Genomic DNA, 20,668 nt, shown 5'->3' on the forward strand with positions numbered 1-20,668 from the left:
AATCGACCAAATCGAGCTCACATTGGAGCCTGGATTCAACTTTAAACCGGTGCTGTGGCGGGAAGATCCCGGTACCCCGTCGGCCTGTAACACCGGTTCAGTCCTGTCCTTGGCACAGTTGTCACTAAACGGTGCAGCGGCGGCTGTCATCGGACTATTACGTCTTCCCCGCGTCTTGCAGCTTTGTGTGACAGGCTAATCAGATGTATCACAATCGTGGCACAGTGAATGGCTGACGCGGCTGGTCGGCCGATTTCCTCCGCTGTAGTCGGCACATTTTCTGTCGCCGGGGTATCTGAGGCGATATCTGAAGTCAGATATCTAGGTCTGCCGTTTTCGGTAACGGCGCTCGTAGAATGGATGTCCTTGGAGCTGACCGATAGGACCTGAAGTGGCTGATGGCTTCGTGAGAGCTGGGTAATCCTCAAATTGTCCCGGGGGCGGGTCTGAACACGTGATGCATTTTATGACGGATGTTCATTCATTCTAGCACTCAAATACTCCCTTGATATCGTCTATCAGTGGATGTCGTTGTGATAATGATCGCAGGGGGACCGTTGCAATCAGGAATCCATTCAACGTAGCCACACCTTCGTCCTATCACCCCCTTATACTCGTACCTCCAATTTCTGGCGTGTAGGGTGTGTGTCGTTCTGGGACGACCTTGTCGTGACCCTGTCTTTGTTTTTACCCGAGCGTGGCATTTCGGCTGGTCGATCCGGTCTAGCCGCTGCCAGTCATCGACGCAGGCCGATATGGTCGATTGGGTACCAGTCAGCACCTACCGACGAACGGACCGACCAACAATGTCAGCGAGCGGCCCAGCGAAGGGCTTAACGACCTGGCTGGCGTTTGGCTTGTGAGCGCGCTTTGCGTGCTGTTTCGACCGGTTGACCTTTGAATTGATGACTTCTGACCATGCCTTTAATTCGTCACTGTTTTTGCACCTCCCTCCTCTGTATTATTGACCTTTTCCATTGATTGATCAATTAAGTTACGTAACTGCCTTCTCTCTAACCCGCCCGTGTTCCATTTTCATTTTACCGAAGTGCTGTATTTCACCCATTTCCCTCTTTTCCTGTGACTCGGCTATTTTTCTTACTCTTTGTTTCACGGCTATTTTTCATACTTTCTCACTTTTTGAAGTTTTTCTTGTCTGTTTTCGTGACTGCTGGCCACCGTCATGTCTCGTGACTCATGCTGTTTCTATTCGGCCGTTTTTCCTCACTTCGTGATTCTCTGTCGCCGCCATGCTTTGTCGTCTACTTCGCCGTTGTCGGGTTCCCTGTTTGGTCGAATGTTGTCGAATGATCGTCGATGTCGAATGTCTAATGTCGAATGAATGAAGGCAGTCCGCCCTTCCGACCGCCCGTCTGTCCCTCCGGCGGTCCGTTCCTTAGTCCGTCACTCCGTCCGTTGGTCCGTCTATTGGCCGACCCGTTGGCCTGTCAGTCGGTTGGGTCTGTTCGTCCGCTGGTTGGTCTGTCGTTCGGTCGTTCCGGGCTCGGTCAATGTGGCTCCTCGACCGGTTTCCGTCGGTTCTTCTGTCCGTTGGTCTATCCGTTGGTCCGTCCGTCGGTCCGTTGGTCGTTCGGTCGGTCCGGGCTCGGTCGATGTGGCTGTTTGGTCGGTTGGTCCGTCCGCTGGTTGGTCTGTCGGCCAGTCTGTCGTTCGGTCGTTCCGGGCTCGGTCAATGTGGCTGCTCGGCCGGTTTCCGTCGGTTCTTCTGTCCGTTGGTCCATCCGTTGGTCGGCCCGTCGGTCCGTTGGTCGTTCGTTTGGTCGGTCCGGGCTCGGTCGATGTGGCTGCTCGGCAGGTGTCGGTCGGTTGGTCTGTCCTTTGGTCTGTTTGCTGGTCCGTCCGCTCGTCGTTCCGCCGGTCCGCTGGTCCGTCGGTCCGTCTGTTGGTCCCTCGGTCGGCCCGGGTTCGGTCGATGTGGCTGCTCGGCCGGTGTCGGCCGGTGCACGGCCCGTCATTGACCGCGAGAGGTGGTGACGTCGGCAGCCGGCGTTTGTTGGTGATTAGCGGACCGACGCTGCTCGAGGGGCCGGCTCGGTGGAGGGCTGGAGCCGGTGCCAGCGCTAGGGCCGAGGCCAGCTCGAAGCCGTCGGGGTCGGCTCAAGTGCCTAGCCCAAGTGATGTTGACCGGAGGATGAAAGCCGGTGGCGCCGTGTGGCTGACTGCGTCACATGTTAGCTGAGTTAACCGCTCGTTCTGGTGGTAGAAATCGACTGATGTCACGTCAGTCTCCTGGCGAGTAGCCGATAGATGTAAAGCGTCTAGTCAGCCGTTTGATTCGGACATTGTGCTCAGTGTCGATCTGTCTGAGCACGGGCGCAGATACCGGCTTATGAAACCCTATAGGCTCCGTTCGGAGCTCTGCTCGTCTGACGAAACCCCTCCGTGCCTCCGTGCCTCCGCCTTGTCTAGGTCGGCAGTGACAGACGGCCTGGCTGTCTGCCTCTGTCTCGCCCTGCACGCGCTCGCTGTGCGCCGCTTTCTCCCGTCTGCCGATCGGGGCCAGCGGCCGGTGCGTGCACGCAGCACGCGCCGCGGCCTTGGCTCGCAGACAGGGTGCCGATCGGCGGCGGTGGAGGACGGGGAAACGACTCCGTGTGCTGCATACAAACGGGTGCAGTCTTGGGAGAGGAGAACTTGAGACGAGGGGAGGGCGACAAAGGATTGGTGGACGCGTCCGTTCGATTTTCAACTGCTCGAGAGAGAGTCGTACAAGCTGCGTGCCTGTCGGCAGGTCGTTTTGTCCGTTTGATCCGTTGATGATTTGCTATGTGTGAACTGTCGCTGTTTTGGCAAAACATCCAACACATTTTTCCAGTTGTGCATGGTTTCTAGTAAATCCAGCGAAAACACATGTCACGCTGATAGTGTGCTGTTTTCCGACAAAAGATCCTATGCTAGAAACTGGCTAGTGGTCGCTTTCTACTTTAGGAATGCTCCTGAACCTTCTGACGCCCGTTGGGGTAATTCAGAGTGCATTGACCGCTTTCCTTTCCCCCTGGCCTTGCTCACTTCCCATTTCCACTCTGCACGCGTGTCCCTTTCACCCCTAAATTGCGGCCTCACGAGCCCACTCCCCCCATCATGAGCCCCTGCAAACCGTTCCCCCTGCAAAGGGCTGCTTGCTTTCCGTACTACGTATTGCACACGAGCACGAACCGCAACCGTCGCTGCAGTGCCCGTTGAGTCATTTTTCGCCCGCAGTCTGATCCACTGCGCTCATTTCGGTCACTGCATACGACTATGACTTTTCCGATGTCGATTATTTCACAGCGAAAATGCTGTTCAATATAGAAAGCGTTTGGCTCTAGCATCGTTCAGCCATGAAACAGCTTTTCCCTTTTCAAACACCTCACGACGGAGGTCCCCTCGACAGGGCTTCACTTCCGAGAAAGCTCGGCGCGGCCGGCTGGTGTCTGTCTGGCCCGGTAGCCGGAGGGCGCGTGCGCCGCCGCTGCGGCCGGGGGCGATAGCCGGCCATTGACTGTGCGTCACGCGCCGTGCGCCGCTGCGTGTGCGTGCGGCGCACCCACGTGACCAGCGGCGGTTGGCAGCAGCCGCCGCCGCCGCCGCCCGGGGCCGAGAGAGGGAGGACGACGGTGACGGCGCCCCTGAGGCCGCCCGCCCGACCCGCTCGATAGTTTCAGGGCGGGGTTCGAAGACGGCACCGGCGACACTGTGGGGGAAGGTGGAGGGGTGACGGAGGTGTCGTGGACGTCGTTAGGTCGATGGTGGTCCAATGTGGGGCCAGCGTCCAATCGCTTCCTGGTTCTGTGTCACTCATGAGGCACTGCGTCGTAGTTTGTTTGGTTGTCTGGCCGGCGGGCCTCTCGACACACAGGTGTTCGGTACGCTGCATGTCCCCGTTACAGGCAGATGTTTGTCAGACTATCGCCGTCTCACACTTGTCGGTCGTCGCCCCGGCCCGTCTGTCTGGCCGGCGGTGGTAGACGCTTCCGTATTGGGGACGGCAGACGCCCCTGCCAGCCGGCTAGTTCGCGGTAATGGGCCAGACTATCCTGCGGTGCAGCGGTGACAGCCAGGATCGTGGGCCGCATACCGTCGGACCGATAATCTCGGTCCGTGGTCCCCGTCCTGCCACTGCCCATGGTCCGTCTGGTGCCTACTCTCGCGGACCAGCCGACCTCCCGCCGTGCTGTCCGCTGACCGCCGCCGCTTCCGTCCGCCCTTCGCCGAACCCTCTATCGCCCCCCCCCCCCTCTTCCTGACCCGACCGCAGCCGGCGCCATCCCTTGAGCAGGGAGCGAGGATCAAGACCCGGGGGGTCGGGGCCACTGAATGGGATTAGCCGGCCAGTTCCGGCAGCGACCGCCCGCTGGGAGCGCGGCGGCTGACGGCGGCCGGCCGGGCGGTGGGCTCCTCCCGGCCCCCGCCCCTGCCCTCACCCGCCCCCCGGCAGTGCGTCCGTCTGATGCAATGATCGGCACAGAAACCAGCTGCCCGGGTACCACGTGCGACGGCTGGAGCTGCTCTGCCGGCTACCAGGCGGCTGCAGCTGCTGCCAGGCGGCTGTGGGGTGGCCGGGCGAATAGTACGGACAAGCACGCACGGTGGCTTCTGTGGAACCATTATCTGGCTACTCTATAATGCATAGGCTGGCCAGGATGTGGAGAATCTTGCGACGGTGGATCTGGAAATTCAGGGGGCTGCAATACGGAAGCATGAGATTAGATACCAGAAGTGAAGTCGGTTTGGCTGGTGTGAAACCGGCAGCTGGTTTCCGGGTGCACTGTGTTGGGGTGTTTCACGGGTCGATTTCAGAAACTGTCTGATCCGGGAAATCTGCCTGGTTCGCAGGACAACCGGTTTGAAAACCTCTTACGCCAGTTTGTTACGACTGCCGGTGTCAATTTCGCCGTTTTCACGTCGTCCTCTGATTTGAGTTTTACGATGATGGTGACGGTCATGGCGCCTGGTTTCCAGACCTTTTCCCTCCCCTCTGAAACCAGCGAAGTGCGGGGACGAGCTTGGTCCCGGGCCATGGGAATACTATTCTAGTCCTTACGCCAGTCCGTGGGCACTGAACAGCCGCAGTGTACGCAGTGTAGATCCACAGCGGCTGATGCATGAACTGAGCCCGTCGGTTCAGCCACGCTCAGCTGGGCTCAGCCAGGCCTGCTCGTCTCTGATACGTCTCTCAGCGCGGCCCATGGTGCGACACAGATCTGTCAGAGGTAGACCGGAGAGAGCTTCCTCAGAGCGTCATGACGCCCCTCGACGCGCCCGTGGCGCCCCTCGGACGCCCACGGTAACGGATCTCCGCTCGGGCGCCCGCGCACAGATCGCTTACACAACTGAACATGCGATCTGTCTTGTAATGAGCTTTGCTGTCGCATCTGCGATGGAGAAACATTATGCACAATGCGCAGTGACAGTTACTTTGGACCGGCGACACCGTCCTATTTGGGTTCTCTACGTTGCCGGGTTCATGTATCGTGGGCTGTAGGCATATCTGTGTCTATTGGCGCCCCCAAAACCAAATTAGGTATGTGCGTCCCTGGTGCCCACAGAACTCAGCCATTGTGCGTTGGGTGGACTGCAGTTGTGAAGGGTGGCGGCTGATGTAACCCCTGTCCTGAGGCGCGGGATTATCGGAGGGTGCGTGAGTGGGGACAGGGGTCGGCGCCGCCGCGGGCACGGTACGCCGTTATGGCGCAGACCGTGCCGTGTTTGTCTCGGCGGCTGCGCCATGTTTGTCTGGGCTGCGCCTCGTCTGGTGACAGCGGCAGCTGGACGGCCACCTGACGTAACTGTTTGTGAGCCCGGTCTCCGGCGCACTGCGTATCTTCCAACCAACGCGACGTGTTTTAGCGAGAGAGGAGAGAATAACTCAGGGAGAGAGGGACAGTCGCCCAGGGTGGTCCAGCCACCCCTGGCGCCCGTGTTGTCTCAAGCAACTTCAGAGCGGCTGTTTGCGATGTTTTAGAAAACACAGTAGCTAAACTCGCCCCGCCAGAGTCGGGAAATGATTAATGGTCTATGTCTGGCTGTGGTTCGGGTTATAAATGCACGTCACTGGTAGAGCGTCATGAGGTCTGAACTCTTGACCGTTTGATAGCTTCGTAGGTCACTTGTATCGGCTGTGTATGAACCCCGAACCCGTGTTCCGTTCAGTGGAATGCAGAGAGGACGGCCCACGGCCACCAGTCGGCGTAATTTCTGCGATCGGCTGTTATGACGCCGCCGCCGCCGCCGCCGCTGTCTGGTTACTATGGTAACGGTAATCAGCCGTGTCGGACTGTGGACGCCGAAGCCGGCTGCCGGGAGCCGGTCTGTCGGACTGTGGGCTCCCGGAGACCGCCAGGGCCCGGACGTCGGGGCTCCTCGAGTGAGACCCTCCGCCTGCCCTCCATGGTAGCCATGGTCTGTCCCTTCCGTGTGTAGGTGGCACCACCGACGGAACCGAGGGCTGCAGAAAGCCATGTGCTGGCAGAGTAGGAATTGGGCAAGATTCTTACAAAAAGTGTTGTATGCCATTGAGGGTTATTAATGGTGGGATATTGTTGCTTCGTTTTCTTTGGCCCTTTCACACGTAGCAACTTTTCCGGTCGCCGGCGACGGCAACTGTCGCCGGCGATCGCCAGCGACCGGGGTCAGTCGCCGGCGATCGCCAGCGACCGGGGTCAGTCGCCGGCAACTCCGCAGTTGTCGATATCAGCTGACCAGTCGCCGGGGTGTGACGTAGCAGTCGTGTCAGCCAATCATTGAAGAGTTGTCGGCGTTGCCGAGAAAGTTCAATTTTTCCAACATTTTGAAGTCGCCGGCGACTGTTCTAGCCAGCCGCCGCTCAACTGTCACGTGACCCGCTTGACCTTGAGTTGGCACCAGATATTGCGCTGCTGATACATGCAGCGGCGCAGCTTATTTTACTGCATTATTCAAGGTACTAAATATTTGGACATGTTTTGCAGGATGATAACTACCGTCTAGGTAATATTGGAATAATATTTATTAGATCTATTATTGAAACAATACATAATATCAATGAAAATACAATCAAACTGCGATTCTTCTACATTGGAATTCAATGCACTCAAGCATAAAACTGAAAAGTGATGTGTACTTGCAGTTCCTCCATTTTTCCTAACGCATCAGCCAAGACTACGAGTGCTGCAGATTTTGCTCACCTGTCTTGTTTATTATTATTATATATTCCACTCCGAAATATATCCTATCAAATTCGCCACTTTCTCCTGCACAAGTCAACGCCTAGTTTGGCTGCCGGAACTTGCCTGAACACGGAATATTCACATTAGAGTATCTTAACACCCCACTCTAGGAGCGCTAGGGCAAACAGCACGATATAGGTATGTTCCAGACAGAGGCGAATAATTTTACTTCGTGATTCACGTATTTTCTGAGACACATTCATTAGGAATATGATGACAAGTGTAAATAATACATACCGTAACCTTATTAACCCTCGCACGACCAGGCCATTTCTCATAACACGAACGACCAGGGGGGGGGGTTGTTACGACCCCCCCCCCTGGCGTTTCGAAACGGAAGGTCGTAGAGCTTAGCGGAAAAAACCAACGGATTGCCCTCAACGAGATCTCGCGATTGGTGGTATAGTTTTTGGTCCTAGGTCAACATTTGACCTACTTTTGACCGGTCAAAGGTCAAATTTTCCGAAAAAATCAAACTTTTTCAACTTCCCGTGGCGATTGCGGCAAAACGGTGGGAGATATCGACTTGAAACCTTCACTATCGTGTTCCTTGATCAATTCTCTATCGTTTGGTATGTACTTCGTTTCCCTAGCTCTAAAAATGGCGCGTTGGGAGCGCCGGAAGTCGGCAAGGTCACAGTCGGCGGCAGAAATTCGAAAAATCAAAATTTAAATTTTTGAAATCTGATTGTATTTTTGGATTTGGGAGGTCCATTTGCTCCCTATAGAAGCTAATATTGCTGCATATTCCCATTGAGGTGACAAGAATTAGCAAAATAGTGGTTCGGGCGCTTTTCAAAAATAGTACCGGACGCTGTTCCTCTTGTGACGTCATAGCTCCGTGACCTGACCTGACCCGGTCAAATTTCTTATACCATATGATAGCCAATACTTGCCCCAACATGCATGGGAAGTTTCATCACGATCCATCAACCGATGTCCGTACCACCGGCAGGAAACCTCGGGCGTTGGCACTCAGTTTGTGAAAATCCGGCCGGAGGCTGTACCTCTTATGACGTCATAACTCCGTGACCTGACATGACCCGATCAATTTTTTTTTTTCGGCAAAAGATGCGCAAAGGTTGCCCCAGAAGGTATTGAAAATTTCAGCCCGCTACGACAAGCCGTTTAGCGTGCACTTCGAAAAAACCTCAGGGGGGGTGATACAACCCCCCCCCCTAGGCGTTCTAGGGTTAACCCTTGCACTTGTGGGGAGGGGGAGGGGTCGGATAAAACCCCATGGTTTTCCGCAAATTACTCGCGCAAAAAGCGGCCGATCGCGACGAAACTTTCGTTGCCCTCGAAATCATCAATTTTACATCTAACCTAAAACTTTCATGACACTGACCCAACTGACCTTTGACCTGTGGCATATTTCTCGAGACCATGTTTGACCGGAATCGTGATTCGGCGTATGCCAGTTCACATTATCCGCGGTTACCAGTCTTTTTGTGGTTTTAAACGCTCAAATATGTGAAATGATGTTGGTGCCATGCATTATGGTGGGTGACAAGGTCACGTGAAGGTCAAGTCAAGGTCATTGACCTTTTTTATAAATTTAGTCCGAATGGTTGAATGGGTGGATTTGAGGAGTCAGAGCCCGCACTAAGCATAGCTTGTTGTGCTGACCCTGACCCCACCACCCGATCGCGCAATTCCAGTTGTATGGCAGAATTTTGTCCGAACGTTTAACGTGCCCTCACGACTGGACACGGTCCCCTCCGCTCACTCACGCTACCTGGCTTCTGTGCGGCCCCTGCCACAGACACGCACGCCATTACACGTAGGAGCTAAATGTGGCCGCCCGCACCGGGGCTTGAACCGGGCTCTCACCACCGGCTTAGCGTCGAATTCCGGCGCTTTTATCCACTCGGCCACGGAGAGGACCTTTGATGACCTTGGTTCACTTTTTCGGGTTTTACTTGTTTCTATGGTACTTTTTGGTGCTGATTTCGAATTTAGCAACCATTTAAATATTTACGAAGTAGTTCTGGTGCCTTCGTACCATGTTACGAAGCTATCAGTAGTAGGTGACACCTACTATGAATGGCCTGCAGGACGCCTAATGGTTGATCTAACCTGACCTGACCCGACCTGGCCTAAATGCATAAAGACATCGTCTGTGATCAAAATTAGCATGAAATTCGTGATCGGCACCCCAAAATACCCCGTAACACCCTAACTATGCGAAGTTTCAAGAGGTCTCGATTTCCCAACTTTAGTTGGGTCATTAAACTGACTTGGAAAGTGAACTAATGGCCTTGAACTTTGAAATTGGATATATTCGGCCTCATTTCGTCATAGGCAGCACGCTTGATTTTTCCGCGAAGCTCTAGCTTGATCAGGGGCCAAACGGCTGAGCCGGGGAACCCCCTATACTATGTTGACTATGCACATTTACAGGTAAAATTCTCACCAGAACACACCAGCCAACATCTGTGCACAATCTGGCTACAATATTACCTATGGTTTGCCCTCTACGAATAAAGACGTGCTAGATCGGAAAAATCCCCACTGTGCACTGGGCCGAAAATATGAGGAGAGTTTCTTCGAATGTCTTTGAATTCTCGTAGCATCTTCCGCTTTCGTTTCTGACACCCAGATGTGTAAGCTCTTTTGCTCGAACGACCACTCATGGTTTCGAAATTATACAATTCAAGGAAATCAACAGAAATTATAGGTTAAAAGGCACTCGCAGCACTCTGAACCCGCGCCAAGTCGGCCGAGTTGACTTACGTGGGCAACAGGGATCAACTCAGTTCTGCTTCCCTCTTTCCATAGCAAGAATAATATTTATGTGTTAACATATAATTTGGTTTTCTCAGTCATATATACTTACGTTATATTTGGCTTAATAAATATTTATTAAATGATATAACTAGGTTATATTATTCGAAGATGATTTTAATCATTGTCATTCAATACATGATCGTTTTGTTAATTTTTAAACCAATGTTGAAAATTACTCTTGTTTTTAAAGTCGACATTTTTTTTAAATACATTGTTTTAGAGTAGTGACACTATATGTTATCCTTTTCGGCACAGGGAATTATCTTGATACCGTCGACCAGGGGTGTAGGAACGTCACGAAAAGTGGGGAGGGGGCAGCCCCCGGCCAGGGAAGCTTTGATGTCACTTTGTGAGAAAACCAATACGTGGGCCGCAGCAGGGTCCTCGTGTGCCGCAGAAGGGCCCATAGGCCGCAGCAACCCCCCCCCCCTACAGCAGGGCCCCGGTGAGCCGTAGCAGGGGGCCCCTTGAGTTGCAGTTTTGTCTCGCGGGCCACAACAGGGTCCTTGCGGGTCGCAGTAGGGCCTCACGCGGTCTGCAGCAGGTTCCCCGCCAGCCACAGTAGGGCCCCGCGGTCTGCAAGACTAGGGGCCCCACGGGCCGCAGAAGGGCCCTGGCGAACCATGGGCCCAAACGTGGCGAGGCAGGGCCTCACGTGCCGAAGCAGGGCACCCTCAAGCTACAGAAGGGCCCCAAGGTCTGTAGAAGGGCCCCCGCGATCCGCAGCAGGGGCCCCCGTGGCCGCAGCAGGGGCTCCCGCGGCCGCAGCAGGGCCCCCGCGGGCTGCAGGGGCCCCGCGAGCCCCAGCAGGGCCCCCCGAGCCGCAGTAGGGCCCGCATTCTACAGCATGGGCCCCCCGAGCCGTAGCAGGGCCCCCCGAGAGCCGCAGCAGGGCCCTCTCAAGCTACAGAAGGGCCCCGCGAGCCGCAACAGGGCCCCGCGAGCCGCAGCGGGGGCCCCCCGTGGCCGCAGCAGGGGCCCCCGTGGCCGCAGCAGGGCCCCGAGAGCCCCAACAGGGGCCCCCGCAGCCGCAGCAGGGGCTCCCGCGGCCGCAGCAGGGCCCCGCGGTGTCTAGCAGGGCCCCAGAGGCGCAGCATGGGCCCCGCATTCTGTAGCAGGGGCCCCCCGAGCCGCAGCAGGGCCCCCGCGAGCCGCAGCGGGCCCCTCGTGGCCGCAGCAGGGGCCCCCGTGGCCGCAGCAGGGCCCCCGAGAGCCCAACAGGGGCCCCCACGGCCGCAGCAGGGCCCCGCGGGCTGCAGCAGGGCCCCCGCGGGCCGCAGCAGGCCCCCGCGGTGTTTAGCAGGGCCCCAGAGGCGCAGCAGGGCCCCCGAATTCTATAGCAGGGGCCCCCGTGGCCGCAGCAGGGACCCCCGTGGCCGCACCAGGGGCCCCGTAGTCGCAGCAGGGCACCCGCGGGTCGCAGCAGGGCCCCCGCGAGCCGCAGAAGGGGCCCCCGCGGGCCGCAGCAGGCCCCCCGCGGTGTCTAGCAGGGCCCCAGAGGCGCAGCAGGGCCCCCGCATTCTGTAGCAGGGGGGGGGGCTCGAGCCGCAGCAGGGCCCCGCGAGGCGCAGCGGGGCCCCCGTGGCAGCAGCAGGGCCCCCGAGAGCCCCAACGGGGGCCCCCGCGAGCCGCAGCAGAGGCCCCCGTGGCCGCAGCTGGGCCCCCGAGAGCCCCAACAGGGGCCCCCACGGCCACAGCAGGGGCTCCCGCGGTCGCAGCAGCAGGGCCCCCGCGAGCCACAGCAGGGCACCGCCTAGTCGAAAAAGTGGTCCGACTAGTCGGAAAAGTCGGACCGGTGTCGACGTCCCTGAGGCAAATTAAAATAGCTGACTGATGGGTAGGCACTTTGTCCTCAAGGGCACTGATACTGAATGTAAACAATGTTCTTGTGACACAACAAGCAAGTTTTCATTACCTTATGAAACTAGTGTCAATTTCAATGTCATTAAAATATTCAATTTTGATGAAAAATACATATTTATCACAAATAAATATCATGGGTGATCATGGGCAAGTGCGCCACAAATGACATAAACCCTCCAATATTGTCGAATCAAGCTTAAATTCAAGTCACAACAGCTTCACGACAGGCAAACTACAAGATAATAATCCCTTTGCTACTGTGCAACAAATTTAAGGTAGCCACACCAACCAAAAATGCATCACAAATCACCTAAACCACTCACCAAGGACAAAACTGTCATGGCGGCGTCCGCTGCTCGAGAAGAGTCGCCGGCGACTGGCCTGTGACGCGGATCTGACGTCACCAGTTGCTGGCGATTGCCCGGCCGTGGCCCGGCGATCGCCAGCGACTTGCTTACGTCATACCTACGTCACACACGATCGTTGGCTGGCGGTCGCTGGCGGTCGCCGGCGACTGCTGCTGTCGCCGGCGACTGAAAAGTTGCTACGTGTGAAAGGGCCATTAGATGACTGGCGCAGCCACGGTGCACCCGTTAGTTTGACAGTGTTTTCTCTCCATGTGTGCGATGCAAATGCTGATTGAACACAATGCGGTGCCGTTAGTTCTTGCCATTACACTTTCTGATTTGTTTCCATCAAATGCAGAGACCAGTCGCCACTCGCCTAATATGTACAGTGTCTTCTGCATGTATACATTGTGAACCGACGCTCGGTCGGCGGAATTTGCATGCTGGCTGTTTTACCGGGACGAGCCGATGTCCGTTCTCCGGCTCGGACCGCCGCTCGTGAATCATGCACGGGCCGATCGCAGGGGCCGGTTTGGCAGCGCCCGGCAGCCCGGCGCCACGTCGGCGGTGGCGAGACGAGGTCCACGCCTGTCGCCACCGATCTGAGGGTGATTTTCGCTTTTGTCGCCACCGCCGTGCAGGGGAGAGGCGGCCGTAGTCTGGCGAGGGTCCACGTGCCGGGCCGGGTCGCTGGTCGCTGCCCGCCGAGCACCGTTCTGAACTCAGTTGGCGGTGACGCCACGGCTTCCGTGGTCAGCTATTTGTCTACCGGTCGGGACGGACAGGGCTTGGGGAGATGTAGATGGACCCGGCCGGACAGCACCTGAGTCGGTGAGCCTGTCCGTTATGGTCACTGTGGCGCCGATGGTGCCGACTTTGGGCAGCGGACCGAACACCGTTATGGCACCGGCCCGAGCTAGGCAGTACCGGTGTTGCCGATCCGAGTCGAGAGATCTCGTCTGTTAGGGTATTTGTTATACCTCAGCGGAGGCGATTATACGGTCGCGCGGACCGCTGCCGCTGCGTCCCGCTGAATTACAAACAGCGACTGGGGAAATGTCGGGTGACGGTGCGGTGCACGTTTTCCCCAGACATGCACGACGACCGTGAGTCAGAGAGCGGTAACATGACTCGTGATCTCGGGATGTTTCCTAGGTGAGGTAAGGTTGGGCGCCGCTGCTGCCACCTAGTACAGACCCTGCCAACTACCCAGAGCTGTCTGTTCCCGCCCCGTCTGGCTGCCTGTGTTTGTAAGGGGCGGGCAGGTCCGTCGCCGATCTGATGCAACGAACGCCGTGGCCTTGTGGACCGCTGGCCGGCCCCAGACGGCCGAGTTGCAATGCAAACTGTCCTCGTTCTGAGCCGGCGGGCTGATCGTCGCCCCGTCTGCTCATGTCTGTCGGTCTGTCTGAGTATCTCGACTCAAGATTGAGCTGATCCAGAAGCTGACCAAACAACGAATTGTCGGTCATGTCGCCTTAGCTTAGCTCTGAGCCTGGAGGAGGCGATACGCTGCTGATATTGCTGCGCTTACATGACCGGCCGTCACCTTGAACCGATTGGCCCTCTTCTTTGGCCTGTGGGCGTGACAGACGGCAAATAACGGCCGTACGACAGCGGCGCCCGTGTGTGTACCGTGCCTGACGCCGGCGTGAGTTTTTGTCACTGTTTACACCCACAGATCTCAGATACTGCTGAGAAGCTGTAGAGTATGCGACACATGTCTAGTTTTCTCCGTAATGTATCGGCGTCTGTGTTTGTAGCTGCTGAGATCTGTTTTATGTGAATCTCTCAACTCGCCCGTCTCTGTAGGATGCCTTCTTCCTGTGATCGCGGAACGATACTGACGGCATGCTCTTCTTCTTTCCCTAGGTGAAGCAGCAGGCTGTGCCGGGAATCGACAACTCGTTCCTCGCCATGGACACCGAGAACGGCGTCGAGGTGGTGTGGAATGAGGTCAGTGCGCGCCGGGTCAGGTCAGGTCACGCGGTGGCATCCAGCTATTGATCTGCTCAAGTCTCTGGGAAGCTCCAGGGAGCAGTTTTTCTATTAGCGCTGTCTGAGTCATTGTGGAAAGGAGTAGGTAATTTTCTGAATTAAACTCAGGATTTGGTAGTTCCCGGCTGGCTGATCTCGATGCCTGCCGTCGACGGAAAGGTCCGGCTTTAGATATGAAAGCGCATTAATCAAATTGAAGCAACGTCTTTATCGAAATGAAGCGGGACGCCCTGGATTAGTGGGAAAATACCCCTTGGCGGAATCATGATTTCATCAACTGTAATAAATGAGTAGCTTGGGAACGTGCAGTCCCGATAAACATCACGGCTGTGTTATCGGAGACAGACTGTTATGCACACCATCCGTTGTGAGTCGTCTGACGCCGCGGCTGGTGTGAACGATGTCCTTCGACGGCAGAGGTGAATAGGGGACGGGGTGCGTGACTATGCACGTTGGTGTGAGCGCTGCTGCAGCGGCTGACGCAGGATGAAGGACACGGCGCAGTACACGAGCTGTGGCGGTGGTGGAGAGCCGAACTGGCCTCGACGAGATGGGGCTGAGGGCTGCACGGTCGGGGAGGGGGAAGCACGCGATACGAGGATGATGAAATGGGAAAGAGTGCGTTGCTGATGTAGTTCAGGATCAGCGTTTTATTGCGCGTATTGAGGTCGTGATACACCTTGTGTCGCTCGCTGACAACTATAAAGATATTTGTAATGCAAAATAGAATGAGATTTAAATGGGCAATAAAATGGGTACCCGTACCCGCGCTTATGAAGATTTATGCAATGTTTTTAATGTCAAGTCTGAAAGCCGAGAACGAAAGTTGTTCCTTTGAAGCGCGAAGCCGCTATCTATGATATCCATCACGTTGATGGCTATCTCATCCATCAGCATCACGTCATGGTCGCTACTCCGCGGTGGTTTCGCGCTCGACTGCAGTGATACATCGCTGACCGCTTGCCGCTCATCTGACGGAGACCGGCCAACGTCACCCCGTAAATCCCTGGGCGACCGCATGGCGCCGCGCCGCCGTCACCCCGCCATCGAGACTCACATCTCTGGCATTTCCCACTGGGTTTGTGGTTCTGCACAGTCGCGAGCTGGCATGGCGCTCGTCATACCCCGCTGGAGAGATGTTTGGCCTCGTGTTTGGTCCAGAGGTCGTCTGAGAGATTGTGGCTGTGTCCGACAACACGAGATTTGAGTCGGGTGGCGCCAGGCTGTCCGGCAAACCAACAACCCTACCAGGCGGCCAAACGCGCGAGCGCAGAAAGATGGGATCTGCGAGGGCCGCCCGACCGGCGCCGCCGTTAATTTGCCGCAGAATGGCGCCCGCTGAGAACTAAGACGTGCTGACAATCGATTGGAAGCTGTGTAAAGCCCCACGTTCGCAGACGGGACCGGCTGGCAACGGTCTTGATTCGGCGAACGGCTTTGCTGTGGCCAGATTAAGGTCGGAGCGCCTGGTCGGCCCCTGGGAACACGGCTGAGGTCAAGAAACCCTTCCCAGAGTGCCTGTGGCAGTGGTGGCTCGGTACGGGGATCTGGATGATCCGGGTCTGCCGCGGCTCGGTGGAAGTCAGCTTTTTAGGATGATAGTCCAGCTAGTTAGGTCTAACTAAGCCGGTAAGAAGGATGTTCGGACTTTGGCCATCATCCTATTAGGTGAGGATGTTTGAGTGAAGTGCCAATGGTTTTAGGTTATTTTTTTTATAGGTGGTTATCATAAACTATATAGACCTGCTGAATAGTTCGTTCATGTTGAGCATATTTGTAGGATTCATCATTACATTTGTCGGCCTGATTACGGCGTTAGCTGTGCCGGCTGTGTTTTATCAATGCCACAAGAATGAATGTCCCATAATGTCAAATCAATGTCACTTTTGACTGCAGCGACCTGCTAAATTCATCCTGAGGCCTCTTGCACCAAAATCCTCTTGCACCAATGCTTGGATTATTTTGCATCGTATACCCAGTCCAAGTCTCAAATGTAACAATTAATGTGCAAAATTTAGCAAGCACAGGTAGGATTATGTATTGGGCTATTGCAAACAAATTTACCAGCGTTAGATTAGCTTATTCTGAAACCGGTTTTTCGATTTTACCGAGCTAGGTAGTTTGGTGCAAGAGGCCTCTGGTCCGCTCCGAGTTTGGACCGTAGGCCAGTGAACGCTATGGCGCTGGCGTGCCTCCCAACCTGACCGTTGAGCTTGGCCGCCGTGGCGACGCCAGTTTTCACATTGAAAAACGATGGTCCGTTGCGTAAGCCGTCCGGCCGAAAATTCCGCGGTGCCACGCGACATGGCCCGCTGGCGACCTCTGCGACAGCACAGCCCAAAGGAGTGACAGGAGTGGCGACCCGCCTAGGCGACAGGGGCTCGACAGGGGCGCGACACTCAGTGACCCGCTCAGGCGATCGACAGAGGGTCAGGTGCGGCCGCGTCCCGTCCTGCGGCGCACCGGTCCCGGATCTGTCACGTTAGCCTCGAGCCGCGCTCCGAGAAACGGACCATTGTTCCCTGAGCGGTCCGTTAGCGGCGCCGTACTGTACCGGGGCGCGGCGCAGTACAGTTTTGGTGCATCTGGCCCAAAAATACAGTACGACACAGTGTTACAATACGGCACAGTATCACAGCACTGCACGCTATCACAGTGCGTCCGGCCACGCCATGCCGTCAATGAACTCTTCGTGGAGCTGGGGCGGTCTGAGGTGTTTGAGGGCCGTCATGTTCGTTGAGGCTGGGATGGATGTCAGGATTTGGTAGCTGAAAGCCATGTGGGAGGACAGTTGGATAATGGGGTGCATCCGGAATCGGCGTGAGTTACCGGGGGGCTGGCTGACTGGAGTTGATTGACAAGCTGTACGATGAGCTAACATTGGATCCAAGTGAACCAAATGCGTCTCGGATCTGTTGGTTTCCGAGCCGGAGGCTGGGGACTTGGGAGTCGTATCGCCGCGTTTCCTGTCGGCTCGGGCCGTTATTGGGAGCAGCTCTGGGCGATATTGCCGGTTCTGATATCGTTTCGATGGCCTTTTACGTCCCCCGGCCATCGGGCGCATCCATATTTCATGTCCTTGGGGCTGAGCCATCTCCTTTATTGGCGGCGGTGGTGAACACGGCGCGCGGAGCTCGGGGGGGGGGGGCACTCCTGTCTGATCGGCGGGGGGGGGGGGGCGCCGCGGCGCCCGTCAGGTCTGTGACGTCACCAAAGACTGATACGGTGCAGAGTTCCGAGAACCGTGCCGTGTCGGCCGACCGCCTCGTGCATCGCGCAAGTCACCGCCTGCCACTCCTACATCCCGCGATGTCTGGGGCACCGTAATGGGGTAACACGCCGACAACGGTCAAGCAAAATTCAAAAGGATGAGTGGAACTTTGCCTGTGTAAGTGTGGACTGACCTAGTGGAGTCTCCTGATCATTTCCCCGAGGAATTTAAATTAACCTAATGGCCTCATCCCTTAGGAACAGCTCCCAGGATCTGCCGGCCTCGAGCTGCGCCGTTCTGGAGAAGACGGGCACCCCCTAGGAGTGGCCACTGATCTCATTATGCCGAGTTGTTGCGCCGGCTCACCGGCCTTCTCAGAACGTCTGTGGATACGTGCGATGAATGATAACGCGATCCTGTGAAGGTCGTTATGCTGGCCTTTTGGGCTGCGGAGTGTAGTGCAAATGGGATGTGAAGGGCATGGGAAAAGGTTGTGTGGCATCTCATATTGCGCTCATTTGTATTCTGTTTGCCGATGCAGGGAACTATTAGTTTAGGGGCTGTTGAACAACAGGCTTACTGTTTTATCACTACCATACATATTCTCTACTTGCTTCTGGGGTTTCTGGTGCACCAGTAGCACGTAGCGAATACCACGTCTTGTTTTCTTGGTGCAGTCGCTACTCCTGCCGTTTCATCCAGTTTCATCTGTAGACGTTGGATATTAACACATCTCTCTATGTCAACAGGTTCGGTTCTCGGAGAACAAGAACCGCAAGAAGTACATGGCGCGCATCTCGGCCATCTTCGACAGCCTTCAGTCCATCGACCACCCCAACATCGTCGGCTTCCACAAGTACTGGTTCGACCAGCCAGACAAGAGCGACAAGCCTCGGGTAAGTCAGGGACGAGTTCGGGGATGTGGACGTGAATAGAGATGCAACAAGAGCAACAAGCCTCCTGTAAGTGTTATGGACACTGGGAGGCTGATGGATTAGAGAGAGGTTTGATAACTAGCGACATGCTTTTAAAGAGTGAGGAACGAGCTCTGGGACGAGGAGAAGGGAGGTGCCTGACCCATTCGACGTCGTGCAGGGAGAGTTGGTTCTCCCCGGGATAGGGTGGCTGAGATTCCATGGAAGATACGCCCGGTTAGCTACGTGACGGTTGATGATGTGATCCTCCGCGAAAGGCTGCGGCATGGTTCGATTTCTGGGTAGGCGGCCCGACTGGACGGTGGAGCCGGCTCGTCGATATGCGGCGGGCTTGCGTGATGCAAGATCGTGCGCCTGCATTTTGTGGAAGTGGTAAGCATATGGGCGTTTAGTGGCGGGCGGATGGCCTTCCTGCGGTCAGATGTGGCGCCGGCCAGTCGTCTGCCCGAGGCTGGCCAATCTACCCGCGACGGCCGCGGTGGTTCAGAGGCTTTGTAACGCCGGGCTGGTTCGAGCTTTGACGTCGCCTTCACTTTGCGACGCACGTGTCTCGGGGCGTGCTGCTAGGCTCACGCGCTCTGGAGCGTTACGCCATTGCTAAGTGGTGGAGGCGGCGGCGAAAGCACAGCAATGGTTCCGCAGCCCGTGGCATTCATGGGTCTGTTTGCAGACGACACGGGCCGACGATCTCCTGCGCGACTGCCACAAATGTAGGGTTTTCGTGAATGTGACCTCGCGGTACCGTGTCGGACACTGTGTAGTCAGGGAACGTCGCTGAACTTTTCACCAAGCACGCTGGTTATGTTGTTTTCCCAAGCGAAGCGCAGCAAACTTGTGGCAAGAAATGGGACGAGCGGCAGCCCTTGGACTTTCTTCATAATGTGGCGTGTGTTTGCCGCACGCTGCTGTTACCTGTCTGACGGTATCTACGCCACCCCACGAAGCCTCCATCGTCCTCCCCTGGCGACAGTGGGGCCCATCCCAGGAAATGGTCCCACACACTGCTACCGAGAACGTGTCACGTGCTAGCGCGTGACCCGGCATCCGGAGAGGTTCGCGGAGTCTGCGAACACACCCCTGTATGGGACCTCGGGAACCTGGCCGCTGAAGTTGCTGTATTCATCTTCGGGACTTGATAATACCCTGGGGCGGTTGCTGTTTGAGATAGTGCGCTGGGCTATCTCTGGCTCCTGGCGGTGCCCCCGGCTGGTGCCCGGGTTAGATTAAACCGTCCGCCGGGGCGCGGGGAGCGGCATCCTGTTATTGATCGGCAGGGTCGGGTGGACGGGTTCTGTCCGGTTCGACCGCGATCACCGATCACCACGGTGCGTTCTGCGTGTGACAGAGCCGGGCCGCTGCGTTGGAGGGATGTTTGCCGACGCGGCGGGCTCATGTGTTCCCCGGCGGCCCTGTTGGTACGGTCGGTGACCTGGATTGGACGGCCGTATCTCTGGGGCGCACCGCCGGCCGCCGACAGCGGAGTCGGCACGCGAGGCCCGTTTGTCTCCGCCTCCGCTGAGCGAAGGGACAGCTCTGCGACAGGCTCTGGTTAGGGAGGTTCGTTAAACCGGTCCAGGCTGGGTGGACCGGTTCAACGAACCTCCAGGCTGGGTGGCACCGGTCCAGGCTGGGTGGTGGCACAAGTCGCACAAACTCCTTTCACTCTCATGCCGAGGAGGACGTCTGCCTGTGACGAGGAAACCGGGACCTAAAAGTGCATTCAGGTGTGATATTACATAACATTATAAATGAGCGGCTAAAAGTTGGCGGGCTAATGTAGGTTTATGTAACTAACAGCGTAGTTGCTGTTCAGATATGCCGGTTTCTCGTTCGGTGTATCTCGGACGACAAGTTCGCACTACCACTGGTCTGCATATGGTCCCGTATCGGTGCCAGTCCCGCTCCCTGCAAGCCGAGCCGTCTGTATACTCTCAATGCACTGCGACATATGGTCTGGGCGTTTCTGTTTATTGTGTGTCTGTCTGCCGGTGGAGTGCAGGGTATATTGGTGGAGTGGACAGAGGTGTTATAAGATGGCTTCTGATCGGTGACCTCTCGCCGCCCCCGGCCCCGCCCTAGCCTCTCTGCCGCCTATCCTCTGCCGACCCCTCCTCCGACCCCGTCCCGCCGGCTGTCTAGACTGACGATCACGCCCGCTGGCGCCCACGGCTGGCCTGCAGACCGTGTGGTCGATTGGCTGCGATGGTGTTTGTCGATGCTCGGGGCACTGAGTAAATGAGCACACCGCGTCTAGTTACACAGACCGGGTGACGTGTGATGAGCTGCCTCATGGGACGGGACGGGTACTTGATCGGC

At 56.5% G+C, this 20,668-nt stretch overlaps 1 protein-coding gene across 1 annotated transcript in view; it reads left to right on the forward strand.

The window, feature by feature from the left end:
• LOC122393044 (nuclear receptor-binding protein-like) overlaps positions 1-20,668 on the forward strand; it is a 50,080-nt gene that overhangs the window by 14,606 nt on the left and 14,806 nt on the right. The window contains exons 2-3 of the mRNA XM_043388625.1: positions 14,081-14,164; positions 18,167-18,313. Of these exons, the coding sequence (XP_043244560.1) occupies positions 14,081-14,164; positions 18,167-18,313 (231 nt within the window). The remainder of the gene's footprint in view (positions 1-14,080; positions 14,165-18,166; positions 18,314-20,668) is intronic.

The sequence above is a fragment of the Amphibalanus amphitrite genome, unplaced genomic scaffold, assembly GCF_019059575.1.
Source record: "Amphibalanus amphitrite isolate SeventyFive unplaced genomic scaffold, NRLGWU_Aamphi_draft 000513F_arrow, whole genome shotgun sequence".
In the NCBI taxonomy this organism is placed as follows: Eukaryota; Metazoa; Arthropoda; class Thecostraca; order Balanomorpha; family Balanidae; genus Amphibalanus; species Amphibalanus amphitrite.